At 41.5% G+C, this 19,001-nt stretch overlaps 1 protein-coding gene across 1 annotated transcript in view; it reads right to left on the reverse strand.

Moving 5' to 3' along the window:
• LOC140752742 (1-phosphatidylinositol 4,5-bisphosphate phosphodiesterase epsilon-1) overlaps positions 1-19,001 on the reverse strand; it is a 107,515-nt gene that overhangs the window by 34,036 nt on the left and 54,478 nt on the right. Inside the window, exons 6-18 of the mRNA XM_073087080.1 lie at positions 16,425-16,523; positions 15,135-15,261; positions 12,653-12,834; positions 11,154-11,355; positions 10,058-10,190; positions 6,127-6,256; positions 5,510-5,713; positions 4,252-4,405; positions 3,310-3,527; positions 2,495-2,599; positions 1,675-1,797; positions 987-1,120; positions 237-335 (exon numbers count right to left, since the gene is read on the reverse strand). Coding sequence (XP_072943181.1) covers positions 237-335; positions 987-1,120; positions 1,675-1,797; positions 2,495-2,599; positions 3,310-3,527; positions 4,252-4,405; positions 5,510-5,713; positions 6,127-6,256; positions 10,058-10,190; positions 11,154-11,355; positions 12,653-12,834; positions 15,135-15,261; positions 16,425-16,523 — 1,910 coding nt within the window. The remainder of the gene's footprint in view (positions 1-236; positions 336-986; positions 1,121-1,674; positions 1,798-2,494; positions 2,600-3,309; positions 3,528-4,251; positions 4,406-5,509; positions 5,714-6,126; positions 6,257-10,057; positions 10,191-11,153; positions 11,356-12,652; positions 12,835-15,134; positions 15,262-16,424; positions 16,524-19,001) is intronic.

The raw sequence follows: 19,001 nt of genomic DNA on the forward strand, positions 1-19,001 counted from the left end.
TGCGCTAGTAACCAATTATGTGTACTGTATGCTGAGCTCCTGATTAGGTAGAAATGCTTTATTTAAACGCGTTTTTCTCGGAACTATAATTTTGATAATACTGCGTTCGTCATTACGTTGGCAGTTTTGATGTCCAATGCAACTTATGTGTACTGTATGCTAAGCTGAGCTGAGCTGAGCCTATTCAATCACAGGAATCGGTTTAATTTCAAGAGTAAAATAGAGAAGAATATCACCTGGTAACGCAGCAGCTGCTAGCAGATCGAAGGCCTTCTTCCTGCTGGCTTTGTCGCTTGGTGGCTCCAGGTCTAACGACCCGTTTCTCGTTAGTAGACCTGTAAATAAAACGTTATTATGCTAACCAACGGAATCATTATTTCAGCCTTTACCAATAGTGTAGCGCTACTGGATTCTAGGTTGAAGTGTGGTAAGGCATACTTGACGAAACGTTTTAACTCACGTCCGTTATTATTATTCGATCTATCTGATTTTTGCTTGCGATGAAAAAATCACGTAGTCAGTTATAAAGAAATTGTCAAATGTTGATCTGCGATAGGCAAAACATTAGATAGATTGAATATTAATAACGAGTTAGAGTTGTCTGGTCTACGTACTCGTATGTCTTGCTAACCTCAGATAGGACTCAATCGATTAAAGTTGATTATAGATGTCCATGAGCGGCAGTGGCACTTTACTTGTATTGTAGTGGCTCATTCGAGTCTTCTATGAAAATCCAGATTATTTTAATTTTTCGTTTTTAAATTATAAATTATTTAATTTTTTTTTAATTTAATTTTAACACTTTACTCGCATTTCTATGTCTTCCTAGACTTGGTTATGGAGAAAAAGGAAAGGGAAAATTATGGTATTAAATGCACTTATTGAATATTCTTCAGTAATTATTGTCCTTATTTAATATTCCTCAATAATTGAGTATTAAAGAAATATTCTTCAATTCTTAATTCTAATATTCACAAAACACATACCAGTCCGAAAAACAGTTTTACTTCTAAACAGTTCTGGGGAGCTCCTGCTCTTCTCTGCTCCGAGGAAGGGGCACCTCGTTCTCGGGACTGCTAGCTGTTCGAACACGTCTCTTAACTCCGATCGCATTACTAGGCTGTGGGGAAAATAATATGTATTTCAATAATTTAGTAATAAAAAACGATCGGTGTGGTGGAGCGGTCTGGTCAGACACGGGTTTTGGGTTCAATCCCCGGCCAGACAGGTATCAAATTCAATTCAATTCAGATTATTCGCATGAACATAGGTCTTGCATGTATACATGGGTCTTAAAATTAACATATTTATCGCCTACCCATTAGGGTGCACAATTAAGTACTAAATAATGAATTAAGGTTCTAGATTTAGCCCAGTCAGACAAAATATCCAAAAGACTATTTAAAATTCTATGCAGGGTGTACACCCAGTACGGAGAGACGGAATGATTCTATTCCAAGACTAAATATCATCGTCAATCCAGTACTATCCCCGCCGGGTACTATCCCCTCCCTATTGCCGGGCACGGGTCTCCTCTCAGAATGAGAAGGATTGGTAGGTAAGATTCTTCACTGCTAAAGCAAGCCACATTAATCAATTGCTAATGAGCATATATCGGAAAATCGATTGAGTCGAGTTTTAAATACTACTCTCACATTTTAGTACTAAGTGTACCTGAAACTCCTGAAAAGAGCCACGAAGTCCATGAAGTCCAGCTGAGTGTCGTACCCCACGGAGCCCGTTCTCAAGTGCTTCAGATTCTCCCAGAATCTCTCGCTTGTCTCCAGTCTCCTCAAACTGTTGGATAATCCTGGATTAAGTCTGACTTCCACTTTCAAAGGGTTAGGTTAGATTAGGTTAGGTTTGAAAAAAACAACTATAATTTTATTTGGCGACATGATTTTGCTTTTAGCAATCTACAAGGTTTTTTTCTGGTAGAATCTTTCGTGGATCATCTTTAGTGACATCATCGCTACATTTTATACACATATTTCTGCTTTATATCAGCGTCAAGCGCTGATTGGCTAACAGAGTTTATATAGGACATTGAAACTTAATCCTTAGGTAGAATTTCGATTATTATTTGAAAGTACTTTACCATTTGGTGGATTGCTTGTTTGTTCCTGTTACAGTGTTCAGGCATGATTGCTTTTAAAAAATTTGATGTAGAATGAAGGTACCCTTTATAAGAAGTAATTACTATCATATTATATAAACACAAGCTACACATAAGAATTGTATATCAAGATTTTTCCACCATAGTTTATCTTAAAGAACTTGTCTTCATTTGCATCTACTCTCGAGACAAGAATACGCTGTTTTATGGGTGCTACGAACACACAGACACACCTACAAATACCATAAAACGCACAACACATCTAAAGTTATTTAGACTTCTGGCCGTTTGCTTTGAGCATCATGAACCATTTGCTGCAACGGTTTCTTCATCATCAATTTGATCGATTCAGCCCTCCACCTAAAATCCGAAGCTTACCTACTCCTGTTAGGAGATCCGGCGATGATGCTGGTGGCGGCAGCGGTCAGGCTGCTGTGTCGCGGTGCACAGGGGTGGTGGTGGCTGGTCGCTGCTGAGTAGGAGCTGGAAAGATGATTATGAAGAAAATACTTTCTTAACGGAACTTTTCAGATGAGGATTTTGATGTAGCAAAAAAGCAGTCCATTTGATGGTAAAGTTACTGCCGTGTGTACATCTGTTGTCATTAAGGACGTTCTACCTGAAGCCGACCACAGATGCGTTGGATGGTTGGTATGCCTTTTCAGAACTTAGATCGCCTCAAATTATGTAGGTAAGTGTTGTACAAAATAAATATATTTTTTCATTGTAACTATAAAAGTAGTAGAACTATTCACAGATCGATTTCAGAACCACCATCACATCTATTTTCATGTTATAAAAGCAGTGTAGCAGTTTTATTATGGTTTCAAGGGGCACTAAGTTCCATATGACATGTTCCAACTTAGTTTTCAACGTAGGTAGCAACGCATCTGTGGCGGAGTTGATTACAGATGTTCAAACGGCAGTCACTTTACCGTGAGGTGGAATGTACGCTCGTTTACTACTCGATCTGGCCTGATCTAGCCTGACCTAGCTAGAAGTGTTATACAACAATTGATTGCCCTCGACCTTTTTTCGCTGATACTATATATTCCAGAAACGGTTTGCTACTGACTACCTTTTTACGACGACTGCTTTTTCGACAGCTTTGGCAACTGTATTTGGAGTTCCCCCAGAAACAGAACCCTAGACGGACTGTCCCTGCCCTGTCCGCCAGTGTCACTCAAACTTACCTATGTCTCGGCGATCCTTGCATCACCTCATCCTCGCTCCTGGTACCCGACGCATGCGTAGACCCGTAGCTCTTAGGAGAGCTCTTCAGCTCTGAAGTAGACTTATTCTTCTTGAACTTGATTCCAGCGCTTCTTATTGACTCTGAATGGGAGTCCGTGAATTTCACTGGCGTGGAGTGTGATGAGCTGCCGCATGTGGATTCTCTGCCTCCGAACACCTGGAACAATATGAAAAAAATAAAATGAAAAATGAAAAAAATATTTATTGTTGTAAAGTAAATTAATAATAGCATACACATTTACATACACACACAGACACGTACGCACGCACACACACAAACATCAAAAGAAATCCTAGTATAATCCGCGTAAAACTGCTAGCCCGTTCTGAATATATTAATGAATCGCGTCGTCATAGTAAATTGTATGACTACACCTGCTCGCAACAACTTCAGAGCGGACTAGCAGTTTGGTGCGGGCTATAACACAATACATAATAACTAAATAACCATAAAGTTCGATTATGGTAATTAAAAAAGATTGAAATAAGAACTTTTTTCATTGACTCATTGTAATATAGATTACATGGTTTACCTATATTTCATTTTGGATGACATTAGGGGAGGGGGTGGACCGGCGGAGGGCGAGGGGAGCAATATTATTTATCTTCCCGACTGTTTTCCAAAGTTTACTGTATTCGTATCCTAATTACGTAAGTATAACAGCGAAAGTTTAGCTTTCTTTCGCCGACACTCCTTGGAAAGGAGTTAATTACTAAAATTCCACCTCAATGACTCCCTAAATTGTTTTTTATAATACAGGAGTATCAGACTTACGACACCCTTCAAACCAGAACACAGCGACGCTTAACTGTTATAACAGAAATAGGTGTGGCAGTGGTGCCGCCAGAGTCGAAATACAGAGGGTTCCTTACACACATACCCGGATAGCATCAGAGACCAGGGGCTCACAGCAGCACCCATCCTCATAGTACAGTGCTGTGTACTTGTTCTTCAACCACGCGAGACTTCTGTCTGCAAGCTTCGTCTGACTCATCAGTGCTCGGACGACCGCGTGTAGACCCACTGCCCACATCCTGGTGAAAGAATTGACGGTATTAGAAGGTAGCGGGTTTCTTTCTTTTTATAATATAGGAGTAGCAGACGAGCATGCAGTCCACCTGATGGTAAGTGGCTACTGCCGCCCATGGACATCTGTAACAGACAACCCCAGATAGGAAGCGCCGCTACCCCTGAGGACTAAGTTGGATCGCCTCGGAAAAGTCTGTCTCCCTTACCACACTTCAAACCAGTAAACAGCAGCGCTTAACATACGTTATAAGGCAGAGATAGCCGCGGTGGTGGCGCCGGAGTCGAATCACAAAGGCTTCTACCATCTTCAGAGGTATCAGAAAGTTGCATGTTCAAAATTCAGAGACACGTTACCGAAGGTCTCTTCAGGTCTCGCCAGGCGAGATGATCATGTCCAGACAGCGGTCGTGCTCTAAAAGTCTCATCTCAGAGCTTGTATATATACAAGATATTGAGAAAACTTCGATAGCGTGATTCAGAAACATAGTCTATATCTGGTCAAATGCGGATTAGTTATCTTTACACAGCAATGAGAGTTTTCTTTAAGAACTCTTGAGCGTGTAGATTTTCCTATTATTAGTACACGCTTAACTTGCAAAAAGTAGAGATGTGTCCGGGGATTCAGACCTCAACTTTCCCATTTGAGATGCCGAGTTTGTAAACAATATACTATGATTGATTTTAAGCAAAGGGTTCTACGACCTTTTCAAACTACTAAATATTCAAAAAACGAACTGCTAAACAACTTATTGTAAATAAATTGTATTTACTTGTAACACACAATATGTAAAACGTGCTGCAGTTACATTTAAATGTAAGCACAGCGTCATCTGTTTCTTATGTGGGTATTCCATAAATAAATAAATAAATACATAAATGATTAAATGAATAAATGAATACATGAATAAATGAATAAATGAATAAATGAACAAATGAATAAATGAACAAATGAACAAATGACAAATGAACAAATGAATAAATGAATAAGTGAAAAAATGAACAAATGAGCAAATGAGCAAATGAATAAACGAATAAACGAATAAACGAATAAACGAGTAAATGAATAAATGAATAAACCAATAAACGAATAAATAAATAAATTGACTAACCTGTAAGTGTACGCCGGCATCATAAAATGCACCGTTCGATTATCGCTGAGCGTCCGTCCGTACACGATGGATATGATGCGAGGACCATGCGAGCCGGTCTCTAAGCCATGTCTCTTAGCACAGGCGGTCAGCTCCGCGATCTCACGCGGCTCCAGCGTCTGCTTACCAAGACGTATGTCCTTCACGAATTGGAGGTCGATGAAGCTGGAAAATAAGTGATATTATCTACATTAGGAACGACGGTAGAAGATAGAAAATTTAGTTGTCAAATGAGGATATTAACTAATAATATGCGTATGAAAAGGAAATAGTATAGGAGTAGCAGACGAGCATGTATTCCACCTGATGGTAATTGGCTGTCCAGAGACATGTGTTGTCAACCCCAGATTTTATTCCTACCTGAGGTCGGTCACAGATGCGCTACCCCTGAGGACTAAGCTGGAATGTCTCGGAATGTATGCCTCCCTCGTCACACCCCTCAAACAGAACACAGCAGCGCTTAACACTGCTGTTATTAAGCAGATATGTGGCGGTGATGCCGACAGAGCCCATCTTCACAATTAATTAATGAGTAAATGTAAGAATGAATGAATAAATAAATAAAGTATTAAACTCACCCTTCATCCCCCACAACGCCTGCTTCATTCTCATGCGCTAAATTTGCGGTGTATTTCAGTGGTATCACCTCTTCAGGGTTGTATGATAGACTTATTTCAGGTTGCTGTACATTTTCTGACGGTGTTTCACCTTTAAAAACATAAATCATGATAAACATAACTAATATTATTATTTAATTCATTTTTGTATTTATGTTATTCAAACCCCACGACCCACGTGGCGGAGCGGTCACCATACCGGTCTGACGCGCAGAGGGTCCCGGGTTCGATCCCCGGCCAGACAGATGTCTAAATGATGAATTTAGGTTTCTGTTTCTGGGTCTGGGTGTTTGTGTATTTGTCTTTGTGTGTGTACATGGCACCCACGATACAGGGAATCCTAGTGTGGGGCTGTGAGTGTAGAAAGCGTTAAAGCGTTAAAATGGCGGGATATTTGTCGCGTCCATATGCTTGTTAAATTGCGACAAATCGTCACGAATTCAAAGGTGTGGATAGAGCGTTTGAAGATCAGCTTTTGCCGCAAAACCTCTACAACCTTTTGGCTTGATCAAAATCAAGCACAAGCGCTTGCAGACCGTTACAAATCAAGACGAAGATTGCATACACATGTTTGAATTTATGAAATGATTAGCCGACCCGGCAAACGTTGATTGACATAAATGTTAATGGTGAACAACCCTTATCACTTAGAGGTATGAAAAATAGATAGTAGCCGATTCTCAGACCTACTGAATATGCATATAAAATTTGGTGATGGGTAAAGCTGTTTCGGAGGAGTACGGTAACTAACATTGTGACACGAGAATTTTATATATAAGGTATCTAATAGGGGTCGCAATCCGGTATTCGAGATTTCGAAAATACCGGGATACCGGGCCAAATTTAGGTCTTATTAATACCGGTTTTAATTTTATAAAAACCGGGATATTCGGTATTTTCGGTTTTTAGTAAAATAAAACAAATTAAAGTTAAAGTCATACAAATTGACTCCAATGGACTCTGGCACAATGCAAAAGTCCATATTAAACAAGCGTTACAATCGACACAACCTATGAAAATCAACAAACATCAGCATTGGATGTCAGGTGAGACTTGGCGTATTGTATAACTTCGTCGGAGAGCTAAAGAAAAGGTTCGTCTATTCAGAACCTAAATCAACTGAACGCACAAATACAAGCTGGATGCAGAAGAAATCTTAATACTCATCTTAAAAACATCATCGTAGAGTTAGAAGGACACTCTGATCGATTTGAAATAAAAGATCTCTTTAAAAAATCCGATATATAACCCATCAATTTAAATCCAGAACATGGGCTATTAAGGATTCTGATGGTGTGATTGTTACCGAAATTAAGGAAATCGTCAAAGTATGGCAAAAATACTGCACTTTTCTCTAATAGTGCAACCTTACACACAACATATGCCAAAAAATAATATACAAAAAGAACCATCTATGTATATTCAAAGATGAAGTACGCGCTGCTATTTAATTTATTAAAACGCGACAAAGCAATTGACACAGATGATATTCCTATTGAAGTGTTTCGATCAATGGATGAACTCGAGGTTGACATGTTGCATACCATATGTAATCGCGTCTGGGAAAATGGACAGTGACCACGACACTGGGCCCACTCTATTTTCATTACACTTCATACAAAAGGGTCGACAAGGAAGTGCAGTAGCTATAGTTTTATGCTATATTTCTGGTGTATCACAATGAAAGAAATATTTAGAGGAAGATTATATACTTTTCATAAATATATTATAACAATGACAATTATGACAATTGGCATCAAAAAACAACCCGCCAACACGATCTTCGCTTTAACAAGATCTGCTGTCGATAGGCTTGATAAGATTTGGAGGAACCGCAACATATCAAAAAACACCAAGACAGACCAATATGGTTTTCGAAAGGGCCGATCAGCTGGTGATCTTCTTGTGTACCTCACTCAACGTTGGGCACAAGCTGTTGAGAGCAACGGGGAGGCATTGGCCGTAAGCCTGGACATCGCTAAGGCCTTTGACCGGGTCTGGCATAGGGAAGGGCCCTAAGCTCGGGCTCGCGAAGTTACCATCTTAAGGTCTTTCCGAGAGGTTGTGCACATGGACAGCCAGCTTTCTGTCTGAGCGGCATATTAAGGTCGTAGTTGACGGGTGCTGCTCAGACACGAAGCTCATCAACGCTGGCGTGCCCCAAGAATCTGTATTATCTCCAACGCTTTTTATTGTGCATATCAATGATTTGCTGCTACAAACCGGTGGCATTCATTGCTATGCAGATGATAGCACGGGAGATGCTATGTACACAGGCCGTGCGGATACCTCTCGGACATTCGTGGAAGAAAGCAGAATCCGACTTGTGTCTGAAATCAAGAATACTCTGAAGGAACTAAATCCGAAGGATGTAGTTCCATCCACATCAACTGCACCCGTGGCGGTCCTCCACGGTTCGGTTTGATCATTCATTTTTGCCGCGTACGTGCAAAATGTGGAATGAACTTCCTCCTGAGGTGTTCCCTCAGGACTATGACATGGGGCTCTTCAAGAGGGGTGTAAAAAGAGCTCTCCTTCGAAGCAGGCGATGCATTGGCGACTCCTCCTAGTTTTTCCTATCTTTCTGTACGCTGCGGAGACGTAGACGATTCGGATGCAATCGCCGTAAAATTGATGCCCTAGAAATACTATTCCCTGGATCTACGATTATCTGGATTAGTATACTAAAATATTTCGGCCACATATTTAGGGACGAGAACTCAGTAGTACGGCTTGTAGTTCAGTGAAGGGTAGAAGGAAAGAGGTCACGCGGCAGATCGCCGCTGGATTTAGATTTTATAAGGTCTGTTCAGTTAATAAATCATAAACTTCTGTAATTAACTTGGTATTAAGTAATAGGACCTATTTTCCTTCGGAATACCACTAAATTAACATTACATAGTAAAATGCTCAATAAAAATTAGTAACTTTATCTTAATCTCGGAAATATCGAAAAAACCGGAATACCGGGATTGTCTAGGGTCAGTACCGAAAATACCGGTTTTGCTTAGATGGTCCGGTATTGCGACCCCTAGTATCTAATGTCTTTTTCGAGATGTCTCATTCTTTGTCACGCTGCAGCTTACGGCTTGACGGATTAACATATGAGGTGTCGTTGGATTCGTCTAAATTGTGGGAGTGATATAGACTACACTTTTAACAATCGGACTTTTGATGTGAAACATCTATAGCCGCACGTAAAACCGATTTCTGGCGTGGCGACGCATGCCGTGGCGACGCGTCGCCACGCTGTACGATGGTATATATATACAGTCCAGGAAAAAATTCGGAATATTTTATTTTATCATTATGACATGTTTAGTTCCTATCACAATATGTTCTTTTCTGCATATTACTTTTACAAAATAATGTCGATGTTTCACATCTGCCAGGCGTCCCGTGACGGCTCACATTTTTTTATTTTTATTACAATTTTCTAGATACATTAAGTTATTACATTAAGTTTTACACGGTACCTGCTGTATTTCGTAGAACAACTAGCGCCTATGTTCAATCACTTGCTAATAAAACTAATTGAACGCATTAGGTTAAGAAAATCTGTAATGTTTAGTTAGTATTTCGATGTAAAAAATGTTAATCAAATCAAATCAAATCAAATCAAATTCGTTTATTATGGAATGTAGGTAAGCTAGGTACATGTACAGTCATAAAATGATATTCCTCTACATTCCCGCCGCAAGCGGGCATATAATCATTATAAGAAATACAAAAAAAATAAAAATATTACAGCGTGAATGATAAAAAATATGTTCATAAATTTAATTATGATATGATATGATACAAAATTTAATCAATGTCAAAGATTAAAATTACATACATGTAAATAAATTAATAAATAAATAAATAAATAAATTATTCAGGTTATACTTACCATGTTGTGCATGTGGTCTGTGCGCCGTCCGACACCAAGCGAGCAGTGCACAGGCCCTTTCAAGCCTTAGTTGTGCGAACGCGCCCCCCCACTCCGCCTCCCCCACCACACAGGCTGTGCCGTGGTGCATTACCTGTCAATAATAATAATATTTTTTTTAATAATAATTTTTTATTTCAGACCACACGTTATCCATAAAATAGTGTTAGTACAGAGTAACTTATCCTATGTTAGTACAAAAAAAACATACAAACAAAACAAAACAAAAGAAAGAAAATACAAGTAAAAGAAAAACACCAAAGTCTAGCGTTTGTTGACGCCTACGTGTGCACTATTCCAGACTCTCCAGAGCGGGCTGTCTAGCTTGCACGCCAATGCGCTGAGAAGCGTGTTGGTGCTGTTCACTAATCGGTGCATCATGGACGCTGAACGTTTGCGCACAATCGTGTAGAAATCATCCACACGAGCGTAATAAAGGTTTCGTAAAATCACATCAATGTAAATTAATGATTGTAAAATTTAATTTTATTAAGGAAATAAAAGGCTCAAATATTATTATAATAAAGGTCTAGTAGTTTCCTCCCTTTGTGGTTCGACTCCGGCGGCACCACCGTCACACCTGTTTCTGTTATAACAGCAGTGTTAAGCGCTCCTGTGTTCTGGTTTGAAGGGTGTGTTAAGGGAGACATACTTTTCCGAGGCGTTCCAGCTTAGTCCTTAGAGGTAGCAGCGCATCTGTGGCCGACCTCCGGTAGGAACCTAATCTTATTTAAGGATTTGCAGATGAGTATAATATATCATCTGATGGTAAGTGACTACTACCCCCCATAGACATTAGTAATCGACCCCAGATAGGATTAGCTTTCTATCTGAGATCGGCTAAAGATACACCGCTATAATAATATAGAATTCTTCCTCGGATAAATATGTCGTACTCACTTCAGCTTTAAAACCAGAATACAGCAGCGCTTAACACTGCTGTTATAACAGAAATAGGCGTGATGGTGGTGCCGCCGGAGTCGAATCACAGAGACTTCTATCACCTTCAAAATGGGACCATTTCTTATGATAGAGATTCTTCAACTCCAAAACTCACTTGCAACATATGCCTGTCCATCCTCTCCCCGTTCTGCGGTGCGAGGGGGAACATGGTGACCCCATGGTCATGGGGTAGCGGTTGGACGGGGCAGTAGCCGCTACCCTCCAGCTCGTACAACGCCTCGTTCTCGAAGTCGGTGCCTGTGGTCTTCTGCTTCGGCTGCGAGAAGACGGGCTCGTCGCACGCTGCTAGAGCTGCTCTGGAAGTAGACCGAACTTATTAGTGAAGGTCGAAGACTGATTGAAAGGATCTAAGAGATTAAATGTTTAAAGGTGGTAGAACCCTTTGTGGTTCGACTCCGGCGGCACCACCGCCACACCTATTTCTACCTAATAACAGCAGTGTTAAGCGCTGCTGTGTTCCGGTTTGAAGGGTGTGGTAAGGGAGACAGACTTTTCCGAGGCGTTCCAGCTTAGTCCTCAGGGGTAGCGGCGCATCTGTGGCCGACCTCAGGTAGGAATATCTAATCCTATCTGGGGTTGATTACAGATGTCCATGGGCGGCAGTAGCCACTTACCATCAGGTGGACTGCATGCTCGTCTGCTACTCTTATATTATAAAATAAAAAAAAAAAAAAAAAGATGATATTTGATATAGTCCGCGCCAAACTTCTAGTCCGCTCTAAAGTTATTGCAGTTATGTGCCCGTGGGCGAGAGCGGGTAGCGGACGGTTGCCGGGGGGTCCCGCGCCGTCTTTGTCCCGCTAATATTTACAATTTGCTGTTGCGACGCGACTCGTTTCTATATTCGGAGCGGACTAATAGTTTGGCGCGAACTCTACTAAGGTGCAACTGCTACGCCGAAATTCAAATAAGTTAAAAGGTGGTAAAACATGTATTTTTATAAAAAGAATAGCAGACGAGCATGCAGCCCACCTGATGGTAGGTGGCTACTGCCATATGGATTTCTGTAATCAATTCCAGATGGGAATAGATTCCTACCTGAGGTCGGTTACACATGTGCCGCTACCCTTGAGGACTAAGCTGGAACTCCTCGGAAAAGTATGTGGGGGTGGTGCCGTCCGGTCTGCTGTGTTCTGGTTTGAAGATATGGCAGACCTACTTATCCGAGGCGTTCCAGCTTACTCCTCAGAGGTAGCGGCGGATGTGGCCAACCTCAGGTAGGAATATCTAATCCTATCTGGGGTTGATTATAGATGTCCATACGGCAGTAGCTTACCATCTGGTGGAGCATGCTCGTCCGCTACTCCAATATCTTCTATATATGTATAACTCAAAGGTGACTGACTGACATAGTGATCTATCAACGCACAGCCCAAACCACTGGACGGATCGGGCTGAAGTTTGGCATGCAGGTAGATATTATGACGTAGGCATCCGCTAAGAAAGGATTTTGATCAATTCTACCCCAAGGGGATAAAATAGGGGATGAAAGTTTGTATAAATCTTCTTGGTTAATAATATTACTTCTTAACGCGAGCGAAGCCGCGGGCAAAAGCTTGTTATAAAAAAAAGTTCAATTCAAAATGAACCCACTTCAAATAATCCCCGAACACCGGAGCGTTACTCCTCGCGAGTGCATGCCGGTGCTGATGGAAGCTGGCTATGTGGTCCATCACCGCCTGGGTGCGGTAGACCTTCTCCAGGTTGAGGAGACCCTCGGGACCCACGCGCCGCCAGCTCGCTTGCTCGCCTTCTTCGTCGAATGATGCTATGTACTGGAAAGGGAAGAAAGGGTTTCTGTAGCTCGGTAACAAATGTTGATTGTTTTTCGCATGTATGTCTCATTCTCTAGCGGCTTAAGGGTTGAAGGGGAGGTCCGCCCCGGGCCTCCGATCCTGGGGGGCCTCCAAGTACAGCTAAAAGGTCGTCAGAACCAATCAATTTATGAAATGTATATCAGTCAGCGAAAACAAAATAGTCACCGAATCACAGGCGAATAATTCTATAACACATTTGTAATTTTGGAAAATTAATCAACTTTTTACACTTGGGGCCTCTATTCAACTTTCCACCCCAGGCTTTCGATGATCTTAGTCAGCCACTAGTCTCAATCTTTGTCACGCTGCAGCGTGTATGTAGCTACTAGTTTTTGCCCGCGGCTTCGCCCGCGTTTAAAAGAAAATAATATAACATACTAACATACATAAAACTGAAAATTTGTACCTTCATTCCAACTCTGAAACCTTCGTTGGCTCATAGACAACAACTTTGCTAAAGATTATCACTTGATCAAATGCATAGTTTACGATTCAATCCTTACTTATATCGATTAAAATATCGAAATATCGATTTTTATGGTCCGAAAGATCGATACTCCGATTAATCGATCTTAGATCGCCACCCCTATTTCCCGTGGGATTTCCGGGATAAAAACTATCCTATGTCCTTTCTCGGGTTTTAGACTATCTTTGTACAAAATTTCATTAAAATCTATTCAGTGGTTTAGGCGTGAAGAAAAGACAACCAGACAGACAGACAGACAGACATACAGACAGACAGAGTTACTTTCAGATTTGTAATATTAGTAAGGATATGTGATGAATACACGCTGCAGCGTGACAAAGATTGCGTGTATGTGCTGCAGCACAAACGGCTTGACGGATTAACATAGGAGGTGTCGTTGGATTCCTCTGATTGTGGGTGCAATAAAGGTATAATTTTCAAGCAGTCGGATGTTTGGTTTTTATAGTAATTACTATTTTAAATATCTTCCACAAAGGGTGAATTTTTCAAGTGTTCGTAGATAGCCAAATCCGATACTATATGAAATAGGGAAAATTATTGAATGATTCACGCGGCTGATCTTGATAAAAATGCAAACTGCAACCAACAGGCACAATAATGTGTTTTATGTGCTCCGAAAGTCTCAGTTGCCAGCCTGGATATGTACAAGATATTGAAAAAACATCGATCGCGTTATTCAGAAACGTGTAGCGCCATCTCTATACGAGTTGCAAGAAATCGCCACATTTAGATATTTTTTAAAACTTTGTGAAAGGTTTTTCGGCATTAGATTTTTTAGCTATTTTTCTTAAATATTTTATTCGTTTATATTACATTGTTAATGTTTAATAAAATGATAACAATTTCTTACTCACGTAACAAACAGTATATTATCTTTTATGAAAGTAGAAATGGTATAAAAACGAGGCAAAAATGTTTACTTATAACATGTATAGTGTTTTATAATATCGTTTATTTAGCTTGTAATGTAGCATATTTCGATTTAACGACTATAATAGTATCGTTATAAGTTATAATATAGCAGAAAATATAGCATACTTCGATTTAATAGCTAATATTTTAACGTTATAACACAGTAGAAAATAGCGTTATATAACAACACGCTAAATATCATTAATAAGCTGTTTATACGGACGTTCTTGCCACGTGTAAGATGTAGAATGAGCTTCCTCCTGAGGTATTCCCGGAGCGATATGACATGGGGCTCTTCAAAAGTGCAAAGAGAGGTCTCCTTCAAAGCCGGCGATGCTGGCAACTCTGGTGTTGCAAAAGTTCATAAGCGAAGTTGACTATTTTCCATCAGATAGCACGTCTGGTTTATCGTTAGGTTCAACTATAAATGTCCCTGTAGTCCCGGGATTAGAATAGAGTGACAGTATCCCCTGCCTGTCGTAAGAGGCGACTAAAAAGGGGCTTCCGGGGTTGCGGGCGGCAAAAGTGGAAGCTCCTTGGTAGGAGACCCTTCCAGCAAGCAACCCCGGGAAGGACGGTGGTATGTGTGGTTGCAACCCGTAAAACCAGATGGTGGGGGAGGAGCGAAACACGCTCCCCCAGGGAGCCTGACGGGGCAACGCGCTAAAAGGACTCCGGTTGTGTTCCGTCGGAGATCCCGGAGATCTCCAACAAGCGTTGAGGACGGCCACCTGGGTTTAGTGCGGTGAGAATCCCACATAACACGGCGTCGCTCCGTCATCGGGTATCTTTTGAAGGTTTCCCCGTAAAAAGGTTCAAGTAAAAAAAAAACAATGTAATATAGCGTTAAATATCTCACCACTTGTTTGTTAGGCTCGTTCAATCTGGCGTCCCTTTTACAACTGTCTCTTAAGGGACTGGTTGTTGTACTTTGGTCTACTCGCTTCCCACTCTCTCGTCTTGTGTTGTCTCTTTTTAATGACCCCCTGTAATAAAAATAAAAATATTTATGGGTTAGTTTTTTTTAGGGTTTCGTACTCAAAGTTGCCAAAACGAGGCGACGTGACGCGTGGGTGACGTGAGCCACCGCACGGCGTCACGGCCCAGGAACCCTCGAGCCTCTAGCAGTCAACGAAAAAATAAGGTCGCCGAAATGGACGCATCACTGAAATCTATGTGACATTTGTTTTTTGGTGGTAGAACCCTTTGTGGTTCGACTCCGGTGGCACCACCGCCACACCTATTTCTGCCTAATAACAGCAGTGTTAGGCGCTGCTGTGTTCCGTTTTGAAGGGTGTGGTAAGGGAGACATACTTTTTCGAGGCGTTCCAGCTTATTCCTCAGGGATAGCGGCGCATCTGTGGCCGACCTCAGGTAGGAATATCTAATCCTATCTGGGGTTGATTACAGACGTCCATGGGCGGTAGTAGCCACTTACCATCAGGTGGACTGCATGCTCGTCTGCTACTCCTATATTATAAAAAAAAATGTAATTTTTTAAAACCAAAACAAGTTTTTAGACTAGGAGCGTCCGTCCCACTTGCCCGGGCCTCCGAGGACCTTAGCCACATCTTGCATTGTATTGTAACAGAGGGCCCCGCAAAATTTATTTGCCCACATAAAATTTAGGTCCTACACCGCTTATTACTACGCCGTATCCGTATATCCGTTTGTCTGCCACAGGGCTAAATCTCTTAAACCATAATAGATAGAAACTTGATTTTTTACTTTTTATAATATACTAGCTGACCCGAAAAATGTTAAGGGTGAACAACCCTTATCATTTAGGGGGATGAAAAATAGATGTTGGCCGATTCTCATAGATACCGGAGAAGCACAAAAAATTTCATCAAAATCGGTCAAGCCGTTTCGGAGGAGTATGGCAACGAAAACTGTGACACGAGAATTTTATATATTAGAAGATTAGAGGGTAGCAGACGAGCATGCAGTAAACTTGACGGTAAGTGACTCCTGCCGCTGGACATCTATAATCAACCCTAGATAAGATTAGACCAACTTTAGGTCGGCCAAAGATGCGAGGAAAAGTATGTCTCTTACCACACTTCAAACCAGAACACAGCAGCGCTTAACACTGTTATAACAGACAGATGTGGCGGTGGTGCCGAATCGCAGAGGGTTCAATGCTTACCGGTCATCTTTCATAGATTCCCGCTTAAATTCTCTCCTATGTGTGGGTGTGGCAGCCACAGAGTGAGTGATCAGCGCTGGTGATGCTTGCAAGATTTCCCTGAAAAAAAATATTACCTAACTTTTACTAAGCAGTGATAGGTTGAAGAAGTGTTAGGCTATAAAGCCTTGTCCCTGTAGTTCCGGGACCAGAATAGGGCTACGGTATCCCCTGCCTGTCGTAAGAGGCGACTAAGAGGGGGCTTCCGGGGTTGCGGACGGCAAGAGTGGGAGCTCGAACCGTCCGGCCAGCAACCCCGGGATGGACGGCGGTATGTGTGGTCGCATACCGTCGTGAACACCAGATGGTGTTCACGACGGTTCAAGCTCACCTGGGCGGAGCCCGACGGGGCAACGCGCCAAGTGGACTCCGGTTGCGTTCCGTTGGAGATCCCGGAGTCCTCTACGCAGCGCCGAGGACGGCCACCGGGGGCCTTTTCTTTTTTTTTGTTCTCGAGGGGGAAACCTTTAAAAGGTACCCGGCGCCGTGGGAGCAACGCAGGGTTATGTGGGATTTTTACCGCACTAAAACCCCCCGGTGGCCGTCGGTGCTGCGTAGAGGGCTCCGGGATCTCCAAAGGAACGCGACCGGAGTCCTCTTAGCGCGTTGTCCCGTCGGGCTCTGCCCAGGTGAGCTTGACGCTCGCCACACCATCTGGTGAGTACGACGGTATGCGACCACACATACCGCCGCCCTTCCCGGGGTCGCTTACCGGGCGGTTCGAGCTCCCACTCTTACCGCCCGCAACCCCGGAAGCCCCCTTTTAGTCGCCTCTTACGACAGGCAGGGGATACCGTAGCCCTATTCTGGTCCCGAAACTACAGGGACATGGCGACTCCTCTGGTCTTACAAATGTTCATAGGCGACGGTGACTACTTTCCATCACGTAGCCCGTTTGCCTTATCGTTAGGTATAAATATAAAAAAATCTAGTGGTTAAGAAACGCGGCCTCTCGATCGAGGGGTCCGAGGTTCAAATCCCAGGCTCATTTTTCAAAGTTATGTGCGTATTAGATTTTAATTGTTATGTTATTGTTTTTAAGTTATTATTTTTTATACTTTGTTTTAGGTTTTATTGTGTTTAATTATCATTTATTTTTTGTGGTCGTCTATTTTTATATAAGTAATTGTGTTTTTATTATTTTTTTTTATGTATGTGTGCATGTGGCTACAACTTCTGCGAATAAATGATTTTATTATTATTAATTATAATCACTTGCTTAAACGGTGAAAGAAAACATTGGGAAACCTGCGTACCTGAGAAATCTTAAAAAGACAGTTTTCAGAGGTATGTGAAGTCTACCAATTCACACTTGTCCGAGGAAAACATCAAAAAAAATCAAAAATCATTTTTTTTAATTCAAAATAGGTTCTTTACAGAGCACTTTTTTAATGTCAATACAACGACCACCACTTCACAAGGTATTTCGTTATGGAGAAGAAGCGGCGAAAGAAACTCCATAACACACATCTTTAAAAAAAAAAGTATTTTATAATGACAAACTTAACGTTATGGTACGAGTACATGTGGAGCTGGAGCTACTTCAGACCACACGGTTTTGTCAGTGTTCAGTCATCGTGAGGAAATATCGGAGATATGTTTAAAAGGTTAGCAATAAATTTGTGGTAGGATTCTAATGTTATCAGGGGTTGAGTACAGATGGCAGTAACCAGTTACCATCAGGTGGACTGCATGCTCGTCTGCTTCTCCTATATTATAAACTAGCTGACCCGGCAAACTTTGTACCGCCTCAAAATCTATTTATCAAATATATTTCATATAAAATATAGCTTATCTTACTCGTGGATAATGTAGCTTTCGAATGGTGAAAGAATTTTTAAAATCGGTCTAGTAGTTTTTGAGCCTATTCATTACAATCAAACAAACAAACAAAGTTTTCCTCTTTATAATATTAGTATAAAAAAGTCAAATCTGTGTCCCTGGGATGTGAACCTGTGACCCCAAATAAACTCAGCGAGGATGATGGATGTAAAGGGCCAATTTTTCTCAGTAAGTTTTTTTTTTTTTTTTTTTATATAATATAAGAGTAGCAGACGAGCATGCAGTCCACCTGATGGTAAGTGGCTACTGCCGCCCATGGACATCTGTAATCAACCCCAGATAGGATTAGATATTCGTAACTGAGGTCGGCCACAGATGCACCGCTACCCCTGAGGACTAAGCTGGAACGCCTCGGGAAAGTCTGTCTCCCTTAATAGTACACATATTGTAATTAAAAAACAACACGTGGGTAGAGTCGGTAGAGCATAAATGGTTGGATGATTAATATAGTTATAGAGCTGTTATAACCGCACTAAATATGACCGATATTAATAATTAATCTATCCTTTTTTCTATCAAAGGTCAATTAGTTAGTAAACGTAACCCTGTGTGACTCGACTCCGGCGGCACCACCGCCACACCCATTTCTGTTATAACAGCAGTGTTAAGCGCTGTTTGAAGTGTGGTAAGAGACATACTTTTTTGATGCATTTTAGCTTAGTCCTCACGGCAGCGGCGCATCTGTGTCCGGCCTCA

This window comes from Epargyreus clarus, unplaced genomic scaffold (assembly GCF_041222505.1).
Source record: "Epargyreus clarus isolate Ecla_fem2 unplaced genomic scaffold, WU_Ecla_fem_2.2 ptg000025l, whole genome shotgun sequence".
Taxonomy (NCBI): Eukaryota; Metazoa; Arthropoda; class Insecta; order Lepidoptera; family Hesperiidae; genus Epargyreus; species Epargyreus clarus.